This window comes from Colobus angolensis, unplaced genomic scaffold (genome assembly GCF_000951035.1).
Source record: "Colobus angolensis palliatus isolate OR3802 unplaced genomic scaffold, Cang.pa_1.0 Scaffold431, whole genome shotgun sequence".
NCBI classification, from domain to species: domain Eukaryota; kingdom Metazoa; phylum Chordata; class Mammalia; order Primates; family Cercopithecidae; genus Colobus; species Colobus angolensis.
In genome coordinates, this window is record NW_012117722.1 from 2,031,086 (window position 1) to 2,053,577 (window position 22,492).

At 34.2% G+C, this 22,492-nt stretch overlaps 1 protein-coding gene across 3 annotated transcripts in view; it reads right to left on the reverse strand.

Annotated features, from left to right (window-relative positions):
* FAM135A (family with sequence similarity 135, member A) overlaps positions 1-22,492 on the reverse strand; it is a 151,958-nt gene that overhangs the window by 68,670 nt on the left and 60,796 nt on the right. The window contains exons 5-11 of one of the 3 annotated variants that reach the window (XM_011957041.1): positions 19,239-19,378; positions 19,055-19,125; positions 17,141-17,314; positions 13,461-13,587; positions 12,332-12,485; positions 8,693-8,770; positions 3,828-3,877 (exon numbers count right to left, since the gene is read on the reverse strand). In XM_011957041.1, coding sequence (XP_011812431.1) covers positions 3,828-3,877; positions 8,693-8,770; positions 12,332-12,485; positions 13,461-13,587; positions 17,141-17,314; positions 19,055-19,125; positions 19,239-19,378 — 794 coding nt within the window. The remainder of the gene's footprint in view (positions 1-3,827; positions 3,878-8,692; positions 8,771-12,331; positions 12,486-13,460; positions 13,588-17,140; positions 17,315-19,054; positions 19,126-19,238; positions 19,379-22,492) is intronic. The other 2 variants (XM_011957043.1, XM_011957042.1) reach the window with 2 other exon arrangements.

Here is a 22,492-nt window from a genome sequence, read left to right on the forward strand (position 1 = left end):
GAGATCCAGCCACTGCACTCCAGCCTGGGCGACAGAGCAAGGCTCCGTCTCAAAAAAAAAAAAAAAAAAGGAAATTAGAATTAAGTTTGGCATGATCTTTTACATATATAAATGTAGGAATAAGACTTTACATTTGTATATTTTTATTTGCTTTTTTTACACTTGAGACAGGGTGTCATTACATGGCCCAGGCTGGAGTGCAGTGGCTATTCAAAGGTATGAATACAGTCTCAACTCCTGGACTCAGGCAGTACTCCCACCTCAGTCTCCGGAGTAGGTGGGACTACAGGTGTGTGCCACTGTGTCTGGCTACATCTGCCATCTGCGTTTTTTTCAAATCACATTATCTTATATATATATTTTTTCCCATAACATTCACTGATCGTTTGATTGCAAAATGCTGCTTTACTTAGAAAATATGAGCAAAAAAAAGCAAAAAAAGATGAAAAAAGTTCATTTTAATGTACAGGCTTCAAGTTTTTTTCAATTATATACATAAAGCAAAAGCTAAAATAATATATAGTTTTATACAATTTTCACTGAATATAATACAATATGAACATTTTTCCACTCATCAAACATTTGTTAAAAACATCTTTTTATGGCCAGACGCGGTGGCTCAAGCCTGTAATCCCAGCATTTTGGGAGGCCGAGACGGGCGGATCACGAGGTCAGGAGATCAAGACCATCCTGGCTAACACGATGAAACCCCGTCTCTACTAAAAAATACAAAAAACTAGCCCGGCGAGGTGGCGGGCGCCTGTAGTCCCAGCTACTCAGGAGGCTGAGGCAGGAGAATGGCGTAAACCCGGGAGGCGGAACTTGCAGTGAGCTGAGATCCCCCCACTGCACTCCAGCCTGGGCGACTGAGCAAGACTCTGTCGGTCAGGCTGGAGTGCAATGGAATGCTCTTGGCTCACCGTAACCTTTGCCTCCTGGGTTCAAGTGATTCTCCCTGAATCAGCCTCCCAAGTAGTGGGATTACAGGTGCCCACTACCACACCCAGTTAATTTTTGTATTTTTAGTAGAGATGGGGTTTCGCCACGTTGGCCAGACTGCTCTCCAACTCTTGACCTCAGGTGATCCACCCGCCTTGGCTTCCCTGGATTACAGGTGTGAGACACTGCGCCTGGCCAAAAACATCATTTTTAAGGCTGTATAACTTAGATTACAAGTAGCCCATAATTTGTTTAATCATTCTACCATTGGGCATTTATGAAACATTTTTACAATATTATGAACCTTCACATGAACCTCTGTTTAGCTTTTGGTATACACTAAGAAGACATATTTTTCTAGCTGTGGATACACACTGCCAAACTAATCCCTGAAAAAGATATACAAAGTATGAGAATTTATATCTCACCATGTCTCAAGACACATTATAATATGTTATAGGTTGTTGATGTTAAAGTTTACGACATCCATTTACATACTGAAATTTAAATATGTATATCTAAAAAATTAATTAGCAATACATGGATACATATGTATTATTTTTAAACATTTAAAATAGATGCGTATAAAGAATAAAAATTCCCCTTTACAAACTTTACTCTCCATGCCACTTTTTTTCTGTATTACTGTTAAAAGCTTGGAATATATATATCCTTTCAAATATTTCATATGTAATCACATAAACAGAATAAAATACACAAACAGCTTTTTAGTTCTTTTAACATACTATACAAAATCATATTATTCATATTTTTTTAATTAATGTATCTTGAAGAGTTTTTAGCATGAAAACAGTATCTAGCATCATGAATTAATAAATATTTTCTGAATTAAATAATTCATGACAATTTCATAGAGATCCACCTAATGCTTTTAAATGGCTACATCAGAATTGATAATAATTAATGATGTAATTCCTTATATTTGTGCACATTTACATTTTTGTAGAACAGATTATTAAATAAAAACTGCTGTGCAGATTTAATAATTGTGCAACATGTAAGTGTTTTTAAAATACATCAATGGACTAATGTTAAAAAATATTGTGCCAATTTATACCATCACCAACAGGGTATGTAGATACTAGTTTCACTACACTCTTGCAAAAAATGAAGATCAGTAGTCACTTTCATTCTTGCAAATTTCATAGGCAAAAAAAATAACCTGTTAGAATTTGCATTTCCCTGGTTTCCAGTAAGAATGAGTATCATTTCAGGAGCTAAATTATTCTGCTAAGGACTTATTTGTACACTGCCTCACTGTATCTTTTTTTTTTTTTTTAACAAGGGTGTTGTTTTAAAATTGATACTTGAGAGCATGTTATATATAGTGAGCACTGACCATTAGCCTGCTTTAAATATTGCAAATATTCTCTTCCAGTCTATTGTTTGCTTTCAAATTTACAGTATTATTTTGTAACAAAGAAATTTCAAATCATCAATATCTTATTTTGTCCCTTAGGTTTTTATTGGTCTTTAAAACACTTACCTTTTTAAAAATTGTCTGAGGGAGTCACTTCATATCCCAAGATCAGATTGTTTATATTTACATATGCATGTAATTTTTTTTCTTCCTAATTTCTTTGGACACTTAACTCTTCAGTCCACTTAGAACTGTTGCTATAGCATGGCATGACGTTAACTTTACCACAATAGTTATAGACCCTGACACTACTGATATTTTATCATACACTTAGTTATTAAACATAATAGTGACTATTTTAGTGCTGTTTAATTCCACTGACTTGTCTTTTTATTCTTTTAGAGAAATCCTACCTTATTTCTTTTCATTACTGTTATTTTACATATATTTTAGTATCCAGTTGAGCAAGTTTTTCTACATTTGTATTATTTTAAAATTACATTATTTTTTAAAAAGTTTTTCTTAGCCATCTTTACATTTCTTGAAAAGATTTTAAAAACAGGTTTAAATTTCCAGTGGGATTTTGGTTTGGACTCATTAAAATGATTGACTGGAGTAAAACTGATATCTTTTAGTGATTATCTACAGGAGTATCATATGTATATTTATTCAAAATTTCTTTAATAGCTCAGTGAAACACTGCAGATGTTTTCATATTAACTGCACACATCTTAAGATTATTTTTAAATGTTTAATGTTCTTTTGAGTAATTATCATAAGAACATTAGTGACTTTTTTAAATAAAATATTTACCTTACTTGAACTGCAGAAAAAATCTCTAGGACAGGATACAAAACTTATGTATCCTGCATATGCATAATTTTCTTAGAAGAATACCTTTTTGAATGGGTCTAGTCCTCATTCAAATTTACATCCAAAAGTATATCCAAACCAAATACATATTTTCCTTTGATTCACACCTCTGATTTCTTCCATTAATGTAGCTGACCAAGAGTGAATGCATAGTGAAACATGCATTTAGTTAAAAGCATTTAGTTTCTCAAAAAAAGAAAGGCAAATATATCAATTTAATTGCAAGAGTGAACTGAAAAAATGATATGAGAAGCAAACTGATCTACTGAAATAAAACAAATTTTCATTTTTAAACAGTATCATTTTATAAACTTGCACAAGTTTAAGTGATGTTTTAAAAACATGTCCAGAAATTATTTGAGTGAACAGAAGAAAATGTACAGCTTGATCAGTTAATTATCTTTGCTATTGCATTTATATGAATAATAATATACTTTTTAAAAGGTAAGTTAACTTTATGCTGAAAGCCAAATGAATTTTGACCAACTAAGTTGTGGTTCTACAATGATCAACTACTTTATCTTTGCATTTTAGGAACTATAAATACTTTAAGTTTTCATAGACAAAATATCTAGAACAGGAAACAGAAACCACTCAAATAACTTGATGACGTGAATTAAAAAAATCCAAGTACCTTAACTTCTTCACATAGTTCAGTAAGTCGAGCTTCTACATCCATTTCCTCTGGAAGAAGTAAAGAGTAGAGGAAATATTTCAATGTTAGATATTTAATTTATATAAATAAAATTCCCATAAAAACTGAAAATTAAGACGTATCTGGACTACATTCAATGAATTAAATTTCAAGGTAACATATTTTCATAAACATATTAATTACATAGGTACTGTGATTATTAAATTCTACATTCTGATAAATATCAGTTTTTAGTTTTCACAAGAGTTAACACTGTCAAGGAAATATTAACTATATACATTAAGTAACTTGCACAACTGTGTCACAGAAAAGAGCAACTATATAATTAGATTTTACTGTACTTCATATTTTATAATTTCCAGTATGGTTTAGTATTTTGTGTTATACATACACATGCCTTGCTTTCTCGTTTTTTACAAAAGCTATTCCTAAAACGCTCAAGTAAAATCAATTTTTATAACTGAAACATTTAAAACATACCTGAGGTGTAGGCTATTTAATAAAAATGAATGCCAAGATCCTTTAATAGAAAGTTAGTTCCTAATAAATTTATTTTTCTATAAAATATTCTTTAACTGAGGCAGATATTTGCCATACAACTCTGATTTACTTAGAGATGCTATAATCATCTATAAAGAGGTACACAGATTTACAATTAAAATGGTAATATTTACTTGGAAAAATAGAAACTAAGAAAATATAAAGATTTATTAATTATTTAATTTTGGCAGGGAGGAATTACACTAAGGTCTGAAATATCTTTACATACACGTAATTTTTAAGTAGAAATCAAACAGGTCTTTTAAAAGAACTGTAACAGCATAGTTATAACCATACAAAATTCCCATAATCTTGTTGTGAAAGAGTTTAATTGATCCTTCTCACATAAAGGCAAGAACACATTCTGTGACATCCCTGAATTCACTCATCAGCTGACTAATTTGTAAGACAGACTGAATGTTTACTACATGATAAAAATGATAAACATTTACATTTGTTAAAAAAAGCAATCACAATTATGTGGTAAAACACAACCACAGTATAATTATTAAGAGTAGGGAGACAGCCAGATATGAGCAGCCAAGGGAGCCTCTGGGCAAAGAAGTCCTGGAGATGCTGCCCACTGACAGCAAAAAGGACAATGGCTATATTGGCTATACCTGGCCTTCTGGTTGGGCTCCTGCAACCCTGAAGCATGTGCACTCCTCCAATAACTCACCCTAGAATAGTCTTTTGCTCATTACAATAGTAAAAATCACACCCCTAGGTGGAGATTTTAAATGCTAACAAGACAAGCAACATGTGTACTAGCATGTACAACTACAGAGCGTGTATGCCCAAGGGGATTGCCTAAAACATGATTGCAAGTGACACTTCCTCATGCCCTTTCATGAATAATCATGTATTCTTCATAGAGGCCCCCAGCACTGGCTGCTGCTGGCTCACTCTCTCCAGAAGCTTGCTCTGCTTTATCTTTCAGAGTGTACTACTGTCTCTTTAAATAAATTCTGCTATATAACCCTTGCTGTGTGTCTCTTGGCTGAATTCTTCCTTCAACAAGAACCAAGGACACTGCACCCCTCCCAGTAACATAATGTGAACAACACATACTCTGTTGTTAACTAAAAATCAATGGAACACATATATTTCATAACTCACAAAATATACAAGTAAAATTGTATTTAGATATTGATATATACCAAAAAATAGATCACTAATTTGGCCAACTTGTTGGTAACCAAAGAAATTTGCTATGATTTCACAAATCATTTCACTGTCAGATAAGCCAGTGGCTTCTAATATTGGGTTTTCCAAAACTAAAAAACCAGCAACAGACTCTGCATTAAAACCACCACTCCCATAGGCCAACATCTGCTTTCACATTACTCATGATCTTTTCCTGTGATAGAAAAAAATCAGGGAAATTAGTCTTAGAAATTACATATTCTACCCTCTGAGTTTTAAAAATTTGAAAATAAGGTTTTGAGAGTTGTGACACATTTTTCTAATGTTTACATAGAAGAACCTAACTGCATAAATGGGTATGTTTGCATTATAACTAGTGAGAGCTACTTCAATGCAAACAATATCTTAATGAATGTTTAAAAGCATAATTTAACTTTAAAATCTTAGTCCTGAGAATAATTTCAAAATCACTTAGATTTTTAAGGGAGTTTAAAATCCTATTTTAATTATTTTTTCTTTTTAAAGTGACATATATAACAGACCCTTGAGCAACACAGGTTTGATCTATGCAGGTGCACTTATACACAAGTATTTTTCAATAAATATTTTGGAAAGAATATGAAACTTGCAATCCATGTAGCCTAGAAATATTGAAAAAATTAAGAAAGATGAATATGTCATGATTGCATAAAAACATGTAGATACTAGTCTTTTTATGTATTAATCAACTGTTTGCGTTATCAGTAAGGCTTTCAGTGAACAGTAGGCCATTAGTTGGTAAGTCCTGGAGGAGTCAAAAGTTACAGGAATATTTTTAACTGTACAGGGGTCAGTGCCCCAATTCCGGTGTTATTCAAGGGTATACTATATATATCCATTTATACAATTCTACAGAAATGTGTAGATGTGATTATTATCATATATTTTGGGGGGGGGCTTGGCTCCTATTACTAATCCAAGGTTACAGTCTAGAGCATATCTCCCATATTTTTCAAATATAATATACATATACACATATAAGTTTTGGAGTCACTGTTTTATAAAAATAGGATTGTATTTTGCACACCTTTTTGCATCTTGCTTTTTTCTCTTAGCATTACCCCACAGTATTCTGGTACCTAGCACTAAAGCATGTTTTAAGATGACTACACAATATTCTTTGATGTGAGTGCATCATGATTTATTCTGTATTCCACTTTTTGCCCAAATAATGGGCATTGATCTTTGTTTATACTGTTTTGCCGCCAAGAACAATACTGAAATAAACATGCTTGTAGCTATATCTTTACATACTAGCTAGTATGTTATTTCTATGATACAGGTGAACAGAAGTGGGGATATTAGGCCAAAGGGTACATGTATCTATTATTTATTTTCTAAATCTATCCATTCATTCAACAAATATTTATAATACAGCTCAGACAATGGCAATACGATGTTAGGTTTAAGGATCAAAGATATCTCAACAAAAGTGTTTTAGTTTTGAATCAAGTATTTTTCTACCCAACCAAGATCTGGCCCATTTTTTTAAAAATAGATTTTATTACATTTAACTGTATTCTATAAAATTATTTAGAATGCTCACATGTAAACTGATAGGCTGGCAATAAAATAGTTTAAATTAGAAGTATATTTGAATTGTTAAAAAATGCTAAAATGTCATAAATGGCCATACTTTCATACTATGAATTCTTTAATTTTACAGTAACTTTATATGAGAATATAATACTATGTTCCAAAAAGAATGACAATAAATTTTCAACTATTCTTTTTCCTTCCTGACCAGAAAAATCAGTTTCTCTTAACAGTCTTAGTGAAAATTAACGTAACTCAAATATTTCTGAGTTAGTTTTCATCTGAGAAATGTTGAGAAAGATTTTGGCTTTTTAACTTCCTTCAGTTCATACCTCTGAAAATTGAGAAATAAATACTGATTTTATTTCACTTTTTGATTCCTACAGCTTTTCACAATCTTTTTAAAAAGTAATTGTGATGGTTTATTGAACACAAAGTGAAAACTTTTAATATACTTATAGATAATAAATTATTATTGCTATTCAAGAAAAGTCTAACTTATATATGAAAATGTATAATAAAATAATGAGATCAGAACATTTCCTTTACCATGTACAACATATCCAGATAGTGGTGATTTGATGTTATTTTGCTTTTTAAATGTAGAATAACAAAAAATAAATGCAAATTGACTCAAAAAAAGAAAAAAAAAAGCAAAAAACCAAAAAACGACGATACATCCCAGATCCTGATAGGATATTTCTCTTCTCTATTCCTTTTTTTAAAGTTTTTTTTTCTTTTTTTTGAGATGGAGTCTCACTCTGTTGCTCCGGCTGGAGTGCAGGGGCATGATCTTGGCTCACTGCAACCTTCACCTTCCGGGTTCAAGCAATTCTCCTGCCTCAGCCTCCCATCTCATCTCTATTTCTGCAGTGCAGAAAACTAGGTTTAGTATTTTTTGAGGTGGAGTTTCGCTTTTGTGGCCCAGGCTGGAGTGCAATGGCACGATCTCGGCTCACTGCAACCTCTACCGCCCAGGTTTAAGCAATTCTCCTGCCTCAGACTCCGAGTAGCTGGGATTACAGACATGTGCCACCAAACCCGGCTAATTTTGTATTTTTAGTAGAGATGGGGTTTCATCACGTTGGTCAGGCTAGTCTTGAACTTCTGACCTCAGGTGATCCGCACATCTCGGCCTCCCAAATTGCTGGGATTACAGGAGTGAATCACCATACCCTGCCTGGTTTCGTTTTAAAATCACATTTCATTATCACTAGGCCTAGCCAAAGATAAAATAACTGAGCAAATTCAAGGCAATGTCATTAAACCAATAAATTGTAGTAATAATCATGGTTTTGAAAAAGTACTCTTCATAGAAACTTTAAAAAACACATGAAAAAAGCCAGGGAGTTTTGCATTTACCATTTCCAGACTTAAGTAAAAACTTCAATATTACAAATTAGGAAATTAACCAAAATTTATCTACAAACCAAACTGATTTTAAAGGTAAGTTCTTCAGAATGGTGGAAACATACTATATTATTAAATATATATTTATGAAATCTGATGCTAATTTAAAGCAAAATTTCATGCTAATTAATTAATTAAAAGGGATCATTTGCTTAAGCTATTTGTAAACGTACCTAGATGGTTGTCTTTCTGTGTTCGTGGCTGTTTTCTTCTGAGAAGACGCTCATATAGGAGCTGCATGTTGGCCTTGGCTAGTCATAAGGATTGCATACAGCACTAGTTACTATACTCCTTTTATAACAAAACTTACTAGAATTTTCCAGCTTGTTAATAATAGACTTAGTGTTTATCTGATAGTGCAGTTAGTTAATTAGCTTATCAAAATTACAAATGATGTACATTCGAGTATATATTTTTGGTTTTTTAATTTAAATGTATGTGTCGCTCAACATTTCATAATCCAATATGTTTTAATTTATTAGACTCAGAATTTTAGGTTGGCAGGGATCTCAGAGTTAACTCCCTGCTGTTACAAGTGTAGATACTGGGGTTCAGATAGGCTATGTGACTTGCCCAAACCTAATTCCAGAACTCCTGACTCTTATGTCCAGTAAGAGCTCCTTGCACCAAACCAATATTTAATTATATGTCATCAGAAAATGTACATCATTCATCTAGGAGAAAAGAGAAAGGCAAAAAAGCAGAAAGGAACTCAAGCATTATTTTAAAAGAGGGAACATATTTTAGAAAAGTTTTCAAACATAGTAAAGTTTAATAACTTTAAAGATATGCTTATTTGAAAACTCAATAAAAGTCGTAATAAAAGGAAATATTCTTTAATCAAGAACTACTCTGTATCCACTTATTAAAACTGGTGAATATAGTGGTGTTTGGTCAACAGTACATTATAGAAATATATCAGTGTTCACAATTTTATTTTGCTAGAATAAAAATAAAAGACATTGATAGTTTAGAATATGTAACAAATACTTTTATTTTTAATAGTTAATAGTATTTTTAGATGTTTTCTTACAAGATGCAGTCAAGAATAAACTAAAATTCACAATAAAGAGAAAGGAAATTATAAACCGTAAAGTTTAAGAACACAATATATTACCAATATTTATTGAAGATGAATCTTGATTTTAAAAATCCCTAGAAAACTGTTAAGCTTTATGTTGATGCCTACACTTTTTCAAGTAACAATGAAAACTGCATTGTGCTATTTCATTCACTCATTCAAGAAATATGTTTTAAGTAAATCTATGTGTAAGGTACTAGTAATTTTATTTCTATCATATACTTATTTAAAACTGAAGTCTGGGTTTGCTTTAGAATTTTATTTTCTGATAAAATATTTTAAGCAAATAATTTGGAATAAAGTTGACAATCATTTTGTAATTAACTTCTGAAATTAAATATAAGGGCACTTTTATTATGATACTTCCTATACTACATCTCTAAGCCCAAAGTAACATACATGACATAAAAGACATCCTCACCAGAAAAAAGTTGAAAATCTTATGAATACATGATCATACTGAAGTTAGACTGATAAATTAATAATAATTGCTAACACTGTCTAAGCCAGGGCTCCCCAACACCCATTGTTCCTAGAGGTCCTTTCCACCCTTTGTCTTTTGGATAATCTCACCTTTGCTTCCTAACACATGTACCGTATCTGATTCCCTTCAATCTCCTTACCATGTGAATGGAAACCACTTTGTGTTTGTAGGCCCAAATTAAGTAAGTGACAGAAATGGTTTCACATGTGCACTCTTGAACAAAAGATAATGCCTTCTTGAATCTACTGTAGCCTTCCACATAAAAACTATTAACTTTCTTTTTTGTAGAAATGATATTACACATGGATTTTAAGCTTTACATCACTACTTTTCATAACACTATTTTTCAGGCACATGATACTGTCCTTCATTAATATGGTAGTATAATAGTTTTGTGGTCTGGTCATTAAATCTAACTAAAATTTGTAATATAATTCTTCTACAAAAATGTTTTTGATTTCCAAACCACCACTAAAGATATGTGAAACATAATTTTCCATTGAGGATAAGTGATAGCCTAAATTAGCTCTATTCTATAAATGATTCATTTTCTTTTTTTTTTTTGAGATGGAGTCTTGCTGTGTTGCCCAGGCTGGAGTGCAGTGGCGCGATCTTGGCTCACTGCAAGCTCCGCCTCCTGGGTTCACACCATTCTCCTGCCTCAGCCTCCCCAGCAGCTGGGACTACAGACCACTATGCCCAGCTGATTTTTTGTATTTTTAGTAGAGACGGGGTTTCACTGTGTTAGCCAGGATGGTCTCAATCTCCTGACCTCGTGATCCACTCGCCTCGGCCTCCCAAAGTGCTGGGATTACAGGCGTGAGCCACCGTGCCCAGCTGATTCTTTCATTTTCAAAAGAGAACATTTTAAAAAATTTACATTTGAGGTAGTGGCTGTCTATAGAATTTTCCTAAGGGAAACAGGAATTCTAAGAACATAAAGTAGCAAGGAAAATAGAGACTGTTTCAGAGAATAATGATCAGAAGATTATCTTTTCCACACTACCATTTTTGTTTTGAGAATGAATACATGGTCAAAAAAGAACAAATGCATTTTCCTATTGCTTGTGTATTTATGAAACCATTAGGATTACTGAATCAAGAATTCTAAACGTCAATTTAGTGATATCTATGTCTAGTCAAGAAAGTGTGAGCTGAACTGACAGAATAATGGACTTAATTAATTAAACTGGAGTAGTTGCTGATAGTGGCACAATAGCCAGCATTTTCTCACAGCTGAATTTAAGTGGGGTAGAAATTCTTCCACTTTCTTGCAATTCATGTGTAATCCAACACAATTTTTTAAGTAGTCTGATTAGTCTTAAACCCAAGAACCATGTTCAGTAACAGTGACTACTCTAGGGAGTGCACTAATATTGTTAAAAGACTGAAATCCTTGAGGAACAAAGGAATAAAGAAAGAATACTGATTCAGTAAATTTTAAAAGGCAATTTATGATTTATTAAAAAACATAATTATAAAATATATTCTAAAAAGATGAAAATATATTTGTATAAGCTATTAGCCAATATTTGAAAATAAAAGCTAATAAAACTGACATAAAAAGTCTGAATAAGAACTTATTTTGCCAATCCCAATAATTTATCTTCTGTGAAATAATATATGTAAAAGCATTTTGCAAACTACAAATGGTATACAAAATCAAGGCAATATGATTTATGTACTACAAATATATATAGGTACTACTTTTGGATACAACCTGAAGCTTGATTTTTTTTAAGCAATTTAAATGATTTTTAAAATGTTAAAAAAGTAAGTAATCTTATTATTCCCTAAAACAATATGAAAGGAATTTGAGATCTGAGATAACTATTATAAAATCAAATGTAAACAAAAATGCCCTGAGTACCTACAATCTGATTAGACTGTAAAATATTTGGAAGTATGGATTTAATTTACCTTCCTATTATTCTGCAGATAATTACATTTGCTTTCTAGCATGTTTTTGGGTTATATTTTAAGAGGAACAGTATATTGACACGTTATTTTTAAAAGACTCGTTTCAAATTTAGCATGAAGTTATTTTTTAGCATTCTGAAAAACATTTTTAAGCTGCAAAAAGTGATTATCAAGGTAGAAAAAGATGGAATTGAGAGAGAAGTAAAGTGAAGCACACAAACACTGTAGTTTTAGTATAGAAAAACTATGGCAAAGCTGATAGCTAGCAATATAAGAATGAAGAGAATGATTTGAACTGTAGGATAGGTCTCGCTACTTTTAACATACCCAGTTCTAGTTTCTGACAAGAGGGAATCTCTTCTGTTACCGTAATGAAGTAGCTGTGCAATCCCTTGAAGGCTAGCAGCAGAGTGGCACAAAGTGTATAATGAAAACGATAGGCATGATGTAGGAAGGAGTCTGCAATGATGAAGCTACAACCCTAAACAAGAAACAGATGTAGGATACAGAGTGTCAGTAATACAAAATGTTACATTTGAAACTTGGAAAAATAAAGAAAAAATACTTAACCACCTGTCAACTAAATTTATTCTAATACATATAAAAAATTTGGTAATATTTGAGAGTTGTTCAAACAATACATTTAAGCATGAAATGTGGCCCTAGTAATTTCAGTTACCATGGATTTTTATAACAAGTCGATTAAATTATTATTTTTGATAGCATGTTATTTATATTACATTTAGACTGAAGCACACTCAGCTTTTATAGTATGTCCCCTTTTCTTTTATAATAATAGCTGTACTTGCACTACTCTTGTTTTAATTTCTTTTTTTAAGATATAGGGTCTCAGTTTGTCACCCAGGCTCGAGTGAAGTGACACGATTGCAGCTTACTGCAGCCTCAACCTTCTATGCGCAAGCGATTCACCTGCCTCAGGCTCCCTAGCAGTTGGGACTACAAGCACGTGCCATCATTATTTTCCATTATTTTTTGTAGAGGTCGGGTCTTGCTATGTTGCTCAGGCTGGCATCAAACTCTTGGCCTCAAGCAATCCTCCAGGCTAAGCCTCCCAAAGTGTTGGGATTACAGGTGTGAGCCACCACGCCTGGCCTGCACTACTCTACCCTGGGTCTCAGCTCTGGCAATTGTTCTTTAAAGACTCCTTTGGGATACTTCTACCAGTTCTGTTAAAGGACCAAGGCGTAATAGTAACAAGTTAAAGAGCACAGGATGTCAAAGATATCTATCCACTAAATCTGGTAACATTTTGAAGTATCACGTTTTCATAATAGACAATTAGAACCAAACAATATTTTAAGATCATATTTAATTAGATCTATAAGTTGCTGAGCTCAAATAATTAAAAAAAGGAAAACATCATTCATAGATAAAATAGTTAAAAAACACTTCTTTTAAAATACGGAAAAAATGTATAAACATATTCAGTTCTTACATCTGGTGATAACTGTTTTGTGTAGTTAATACCAAAGACCACACTTTCAAGAGTAGGAATCACGGAATCTTTGTTTTGTGCTGGTGCATTTCTATTTAACCAAGTTGTCTTCACAGGGCGAGGAAAGCTGGAGGAAGAAGTATTATATTATTACTGTCATAAGAGTCTATTTGAATGTAAGTTAAATATTTACAAAGGAAAATCTTACAGGAATAGAAGAGCAAGGGTTTTGCAAGTTTATGAGTTCTAAAGTATTCCTAAAGTAATTTAAAAAAATAATTTGAATAATCATGAAAAAACGAAATTAATATTAAAAAACTAGGGCTAGATGTTTGACATTGCTTGCTATAATGAGACTTCTGGAAGTCTCAAAGAACATCAAAGACAAAACATGGTGGGATTTAGAGTGGATAAACAACAAATGAAAGCCAAGCTTGAATTTGGAAATCCTAAAGTCGGAACTGGTTACCAAATTTACAGTGTTAACACTTAATCAAATATGAATGCTATTTACAGAAATAAAGAGCTCCCATGTAAATGTAGAAAAACAAAAATTACTAAATCTACCTGATGCCTCTATTTCTCAAAAATAAGTTTCTTTCCCTTTATTCTCTTTACTAAAAGGCTATAAGCTCTATTAAAATAATTTTTATTATTCAAGTCTCTAGCAGCTGGAACTACAGTCATGTGCCACAATGCTTGGCTAATTTTTATTTTTTGTAGAGGTGAAGTCTTGCTATGTTGCTCAGGCTGGTCTCAAACTCCTGGTCTCAAGCAATCCTCCAGCCTCCAGCTTCAAGGCACCATCAATCACATATTATATGAATTACTTCTGTTAGTATTAACATTTAGATTCCATAGAGGAGAAGCATATTTCTGTTAGAATGTTGAAAAGTCACACACAACTATATTTGAGATAAAGTAGGACAAAGCATTTGAACTGTTTGACAGTTTGGCAAAAGGGAAAAGACATAAAAGAAAAACAATCTTGCCATAAGCAGAGTGCAGGTTTTGTTTGTAAAATCCATTTGCTTTGCAAAAGTAAAATGTCTATATCCCAGCAAAGAAGGGAGTCTCAAATAAGTGGTAAATTCCACTTGCTATAATGTGTTTTTCAGAACTGTCATAAAAGTTGTACTTAAAAAATTCAAATACAAGAAATAGTTCAAATAAAAAACAAGCAAAGAAAGAAATTCTAAGCCACTTACTTTAAGTAACTGATATAATGTCTACAGATTGAGTTGACCATAAAAATTGTTTTAAATAAAAATAAAAATTTGAAAGATGTTATAAATTTAAAAATTTTCAAGTTTTGGAGGATAAAGAAAACCCCACCAATAATAAAACTTCAGGAAAAACCTGTTGAAGAATATAGAGTAGGAAACGTTACCCTCAGATATGACCCCTTTACCAGCACACCACCAGCAAAAAGCTTCCCCTTCCCCTTTCCTTTTCTGACCTTTCATTCACAGGTAGAGAAAGGCTGGTAAAGATGCTGTTGCTTTAACAGCGAAGTTCTAGCAGCAAGAGAGAGTTAGATATAAGGGCCCATGGCAGCTAGGTAAAGAACAGCAACCTCAGCTGTTACAGGCATATTGTTTTCTTTTCTAGTCACTAACCAGAGCCAACGGTTAATCCTCTTGGCTTCTGACTCTGAGCCAAAAATTTGTTCTTCCAGTAAATGGTCTCTAGGAGATGAGCTGCCCCTTTCTCCTATTAGTCTACGGCAAAAATTGCTGCATTGCAAGAAGAAGCACATATTTAACTCACTATGATGGTGATGTGAATATCTACTCTGTTTAATTAGGGCCCTAAAAAGCAACATTAATAACCTGAGCTAACCTCCTATGAATTGCTTGTGCATTTTTCAGGAGAGAAATACAGCTAGTTTTATGAAGATAATCTTGGTAAGTCTTAAAAAGAAATAGTTAAAACAGTTTAATTAGAGATTCTTCTTAAAACTTCAAAAAGAAGAGATTTAGAAAAATAGAGTAATATATTTTATAAACAGATAAACATTTAGCATTAAAACCAAACACATAATCATATAAAAGCAATACTGTATGTTATTTAAAAGTTATATTTCAAAAAAAACATACTTCATTAGAAAAATTTCATTCATACTTTCAGAAAATCTTCCAAAAAATTTTTAAGCTTATAATAAAATTATGTATGTAATAAAAAACACCTTCCTGTTTATAAAAGCTATAATAACTTAGCACAACCTCTCAAAGGCCTAGGAGGTAAAAAAAAAAAGGCAGCAAAACTACCAGTTATAGATCTTTCTATAGAATAAAGAAGGCAAAACAAGTCATCAGGTGAAATATATGTCTTCCTGGCCTTGGTGCTCTAAAAGGAACTAGGTCAAGATGATCTACATGTAAGAGATGAGAGAGCAACAGAATGAAAGAAGCTTTCAATTAGTTTTTAAAACAATGTAAAGATATGCCATAGGAGATTATTACCTGTGGTCAATATGTTAAATTGTGTTGGGCTTCCAGAAATTCTGAGGGTAATTTTGCAAAATGATCTAGTTAGTTTTCTGATAAATCAACTTACCATCATATCCCTTAAGCATCCTGCCTAATATTAATTGTCAAAATCAGATGTGCATCGGAAATTGCAGACAGTTTAGAAATCAAATACATTTGGAGACTTTCATATAATTTACTGATCTGAAGCATCCATCTGCTGCCCATACTACAATGATGATGTAAAAACTGAAGACCTTGCATTGTATTTTTACATTAACGAAAGAAATCTGTCTAACCATGGAAGTGAACAGAAAAAAATAATTGTCTCAATGCATTTATTATGATACAGAATATTATATACCTTTGAACTAATGGTACATGATATAGTTTTAAAAGGCTGAGTAAAAATTCATAAAATTGGTTAATAACTTGGAAAGCAAGAATTACTGTATGATGTACAGTTAAGAAGATAAAATTAGTCTATCTGGATAAGAGGCAAAGAAAAAATAAGAAAAAATTCACATATTTTTCCAGTGTAATTATAGTATAACATTGCACAAAACATAGGTACAGAATAAACAACGTTGTGTGGTTATTTCCAGATTGTATTTTTTCTTTGTTAATTTATTTGGGATTGACAAAGATGGCTTCATACTTCTGTAATAAAAAAGTTATTAAGCCAATGTTCCCATACTCTTGACTTTGATTATAATTTTTAAAGTCCTTATTATTTCAGTTATCTTTAGAAAGTACATGTTTTCACCATAAAAATAAAAAACGCTACATTAAGAAGGCTCTCATGTTGAATTGTAATCCTCAATGTTGTAATGGCGCCTGGTGGGAGGGGACTGGACCGGGGGACAAACTTCTCATGAATGGTTTAGTACCATTCCTCTTGGTACTGTCCTCATGATAGTGAGTGAGTTCTCATGAGATCTGGTCATTTAAAAGTGTGTAGCAACTCCCCTGACTCTTGTGCTCCTGCTCTGGCCATGTGAGATGCCTGCTCTGCTTGTGATTTCTGCCATGATTGTAAGTTTCTTGAGGCCTCCCCAGAAGTTAAGCAGATGCCAGCATCATGCTTCCTGTATAGCCTGAAGAACCATGACCCAATTAAACCTCTTTTCTTTATAAATTGCTCAGTCTCAGGTATTTCTTTATTGCAGTGTAAGAATGGCTTAATACAAAAATATTAGTCAAATTTACCTTATTAGTGGCTGGTGTAGTGCAACCAATGATGCATGAACTGTAACAGACACAACAGAAAGGTGGAAATAATCAAACATGACATTAACATGATGATGAAGGCCTCTATGGGGGCTAAAGTGCAGCTTCAGTGTTCGGCTACTTATTAGCTGCAAGGCATTCAGATCATCTGCCCTGTAAAAAGGAACAATTAGCATGTAAGTATTAAATATTTAGTAAAGGCCAATATATTATAGAGTAGTTGAAACTATAAAAACCATTTACTTAATTACTTTTTAAAAATTTTGAATGAAAGTTTTTTTTTTTTTTTTTTGAGATGGAGTCTTGCTCTGTCGCCCAGGCTGGAGTGCAGTGGCTGGATTTCAGCTCACTGCACGCTCTGCCTCCCGGGTTCACGCCATTCTCCTGCCTCAGCCTCCCGAGTGGCTGGGACTACATGCGCCCGCCACCACGCCCGGCCAATTTTTTATATTTTTTAGTAGAGATGGGGTTTCACCGTGTTAGCCAGGATGGTCTTGATCTCCTGACCTTGTGATCCGCCCATCTTGGCTTCCCAAAGTGCTGGGATTACAGGCTTGAGCCACCGCGCCCGGCCAAAAGTAATTTTTAAAGCATCAAATTTGCATTAGAAAGCAATATGAAACATACCAATTGAGAAAATAATCAGATCCCACCTATTGTTTTCTATCAGTCCATGATATGAACTATTTTTTCACTAATATCCCTATAAAATGAATCCTTTTTGATACTTCAGGAGTTTATCTCATCTTAAAGAAAATTTTACCCCATAGAGAATACTGTTATTACAAGGCTGCAGTACAACATAGGTCACATACTATTATAATAAATCCCAAAAGATATTTCAAATTATTTTTACTCTACAAAATTTTATTAAGTGCTGCTCAAAAACAAACAGGCTATTGTTTATTTTAAAAAGTAAAACATATCTTATTGTAGACATTTAGTATGTCATTAGATTTACACATACTAAAAATGTGAAACAATGCAATTACACTTAAAAAAATTCCATCCATACATTATAACTATCTATAGGTAATGAACTACCAATTCATTTCAGCTTATTCCACTTAAAGAATTCTGACTTGGTTAAAAAAAAAAACCAATAAACCCTTACAAAATTCTTTGTAATGAACAAGTATTACAAAGGGACAGTAACTACCATATAAAAAAACCTTTTTTCTCATGATAGTGAAGAGGACATCTAAAGTAGTCCTTTTAGTAACGTGACTTTTTAGTTACTTATCCCACATGCAGTCTGAATTTATATATCATTTTTGAGAATTGTCGCTAAAACTACATTTGAGATGGGGGAAAAAACTCACATAAATAAAATTGTTAAGTGAACCACTGATTCTTGTTTTAAATCAACACAAGCAAAATTTGTCCCTAAAACATATGACTGCATGTCCAGGTGTGTGGGTAAGTTGGAGGCAGCCAATCCTAAAACTTCCTCAAGGGTTCTGGAAATGAACTACAACAACTGTCAAGTATGTGTCATCAGTCTTGATAACTCTCAGAATATCAACAAAGTCCTACCTAAAGAAAGCATAACTGATGTCATCAGGAAAGATTAGCCAGTGATAGAGTGGAAAAGAGTTCAATTACAATTAAATGCCTCATGGTAGTGGTATTAACAGTGCAATTTCTAGGAGCCAGGAAAAATTGTTCCATATTTCTTTAACTTCTCTGGTTTTGTTATCTGGAGATCATAGATTTAGCATTGGCAAAAGAGAGCTGGCCTAACCATTTTCATGAAGTTTCCCCAGAAAACACACACAGTTCACGACAAGATAGGGATAGGATGAATTTTAAGAAGAAAATGGGTAATCTAATAATAGCAAATAACAGTCATAAGTGCCTAAAGGTTTTTTAATTGTTTGATTAGCTACTTACGAATAATCTCCATCTGTGAAGTGTAGATCCAAGGATAATAGAAAATTCATTTCCTCAAGGGTTTCTTCAATCTGAAAAGAAATTACACTATGAGATACTTTTTGAATCTTTATAGAAAGTTAGAAATAACACCTTGAGGCATTACAAAAAATATTTATATAAATTAATATAAAGAGATGTTTACCTTTCTTTCATCCAATAACATTTTTACTTTGAAGATCATAACATCATTTAAAACAACCTCTTCATTTTTGTACAAAATTTGAAATGTTTTACTGCAAATTAGAGAATCATGAACTGAGGCTGGAAAGGCTAAAGTCATACCTAAAACAGATAAGATATGTAATTGACAGGTAAACAGTAAAATATAAGACAAGCAAATTAATACTTGTAGTTTAAAATATTATATGTTTAATTATATTACTACAGTGTCATTATCAATTTATACTGCAGTATTGGAACATTTCTGAAAGTTTACTTATTTCTGTGATTCGAAAATAAATAAGCACATTATAACTATTGTAAAATTACTGCATGACATCTTAATCCGAAAGGTAAATGAGGAAATATCAAAGTAGAAATTTTAGAGGGACCAACTGATCCATTTAAGAAAGCAATTTAGTTTTCCATAGCTGAATAGTAAAGAACTTGGTTGGCCTTTGTCCTGGTTGCTAGAAGTTCAGCTCTAAACACTTGGAATGAAGAATTTGGCTGGCCTTTGTCTCCAGTTTCTGAGAAGTAGCCTGTAAATCCTTGGTGGCCCCTAGTTTATGCTAAAGAGATGACTCAGGATGGGGCTGGCCACATCACTAAGACCAGCCATGTGATTAGAGAGTTGAGCTTTGAGCCTAGTGATGTAACCTCAAAATCCAGAGAGGGGAGAAGAGCTAAAGACTGAGCAACATGGGGCCGGGTGCGGTGGCTCAAGCCTGTAATCCCAGCACTTTGGGAGGCCGAGACGGGTGGATCACGAGGTCAGGAGATCGAGACCATCCTGGTCTACATGGTGAAACCCCGTCTCTACTAAAAATACAAAAAACTAGCCGGGCGAGATGGCGGGTGCCTGTAGTCCCAGCTACTGCGGAGGCTGAGGCAGGAGAATGGCGTAAACCCGGGAGGCGGAGCTTGTAGTGAGCCGAGATCGCGCCACTGCACTCCAGCCTGGGCGACAGAGTGAGACTCTGTCTCAAAAAAAAAAAAAAGAAAAAAAAAAAAGACTGAGCAACATGGGCAATGATTCAATCAGTCATGCCTACACAAGGAAATATTAATAAAAATTCTGAACATTGAAGTTTGGGTGAGCTTCCCCGGTTGGCAATACTCTGCATATCATCACATACTGGATGTTCGAGAGGAGAGAAGTTAATATGTACTGGCTTAATGGGGAGAAAACAACGGAAGCTTCACATCTGGGAGCCTCTCAGATCAACCCTATACAGGTTCTGATTTGAATCCTTTTGCTACAATAAAGCTGTAATAATAAGTACAGCACTATGCTGAGTTTGGTGAGTGGTGAGGGAATAATGGGAACCCTCAAATTTGTAGACACCTCTTCACAACTGTGGGTAGCTTGCAGACCACTAAACTCATGGCTGACATGAGGGGAGTCTTGTGGAGGACTATGTCCTTACCATTTGAAGTTTGGTTTTTATCTCTGGGTCACTGATGTCAGTCCAACAGCCTACCTGCTGTTATGATCTTATTACCCTGTCCTGCATAAATAACAACTGAAACTAGAGACCAAAAAGAAAAGAAAAAAAAAAAACAGAAAAAGAAACTAGAGACCAATGTGGGTTTGGAGCTCAAAATGGGATATAAGACTCCAACCGGAGTAATGAGGATATCTACATAAGCTGGTGGATGTCAGTCAAAGGCAGGGAGCCTCTGCAGGCCAGGCAGCGCAGGGTTCAAAGGCCCACATGAAATTCACATGGGGTGGTGGCCTGATGTCAGAGCCTGTGTGGAGTGAGGAGGGCAGCCCAGAGTAAAGTGTCAGAACCTAAGCAGGATGAGGAGGCAATCTAAGTGCAGGGGGGACTTCCAGTGAGGCATTGGGAGCCCAAGCAGGATGAATAGGGTAACTACAAGGGAAGGCACCTCAGGCTGGGGGGCTGGAACCCAAGTTAGATGGAGAGGGTGTCTTTACAGAGGAGCAGACTGGTACAGGGTGTGTAGGAATCCGAAAGGCATAAAAAGACTTCCATATGGGGGTGGGAGTGAAGAAGGGGGTGGGCAGAAGTAGCAACCTGACACACTACTGGAATCCAAGTGAAGTGAGGAAAAGGAGTTCCTGGCACAAGGCCTTACTGAGATCAAGTAGGTAAGGAGGGGGTCCACATAAGGGAGTGACCTTGCATAAGGTGAAGCCCAATGAGTTCAAGGAGACCATCTGTGTGGGAGAAGCAGTGACAGGAGATTGGCAAATATAGGGGACTGATCAAATAAGGAAATATATTAAAGGATAAGGGGAGCCAGTTTTCTTACCTATCGGGGAAAGGATGTACACATATGGAAAGGAGATACAAATATAGAATGAGTCCCATGGTACTGGATTGAAACTGAGAGTACTGATATGAACTTATGGTTTTCACCATATATTTAGATAAAGACATGTAAATTTGCATATGTATGTGTAAATGTATAGGTGTATACAATGTACTCACTATCTTTGTCCACTCAAATGGCCTGGGAGTAGCACAACCACAAATGTTAGTCTTTAGCACTATTCTCCGCTAAAACGATTCACAGCTTTGCAGAAATGGTTGGCTCCAAAGCTGGGGCACAGACAAATCTGGACCATCTTTTTATACTAGAAAGTAAGGAATTGATTAGAGAATGTGGGGACACAACAAAAGGGCATAGAAGCTAGTTGAAAGAGAATGCCCCTGGCCATATATTTGGGACAAAGTGAGCATCAAAATAAATTATGACAGTAATGGATTAACATCCATTGAGTAAACAGAAATCCGTACGGCCATACTGATAGAAATAAATAAGCGAATGAAAAAATCAGAAGTTTAAGAAACAAGAGACATTAACTGCAAAGTGAAAAAGAGTAATGTCATAGTGGAGAAGCTGGAAAGAGAGCACTTTAATTAAGTGATCCAAGTTAACATTATTAGGAATTGGACAAATAGAAACCATGTATCACCTAACAGGATGTAACAAGAAGAACAAGCATCACTTCTGAGATATTCCTGTCAAAAACACATAAAATGAATCTAATCATGATGAAATGGTAAACCCAAGCAAATTGAAGAACATTCTAAAAAATAATAGGTTTGTAGTCTCTGCAAAAGTGTCAGGGTCTGGCCGGGAGGGTCCCACGCCTACGGAGCCTCCCTCATTGCTAGCACAGCAGTCTGAGATCTAACCACAAGGCAGCAGCGAGGCTGGGGAGGGGCGCCCGCCATTGCTGAGGCTTAAGTAGGTAAACAA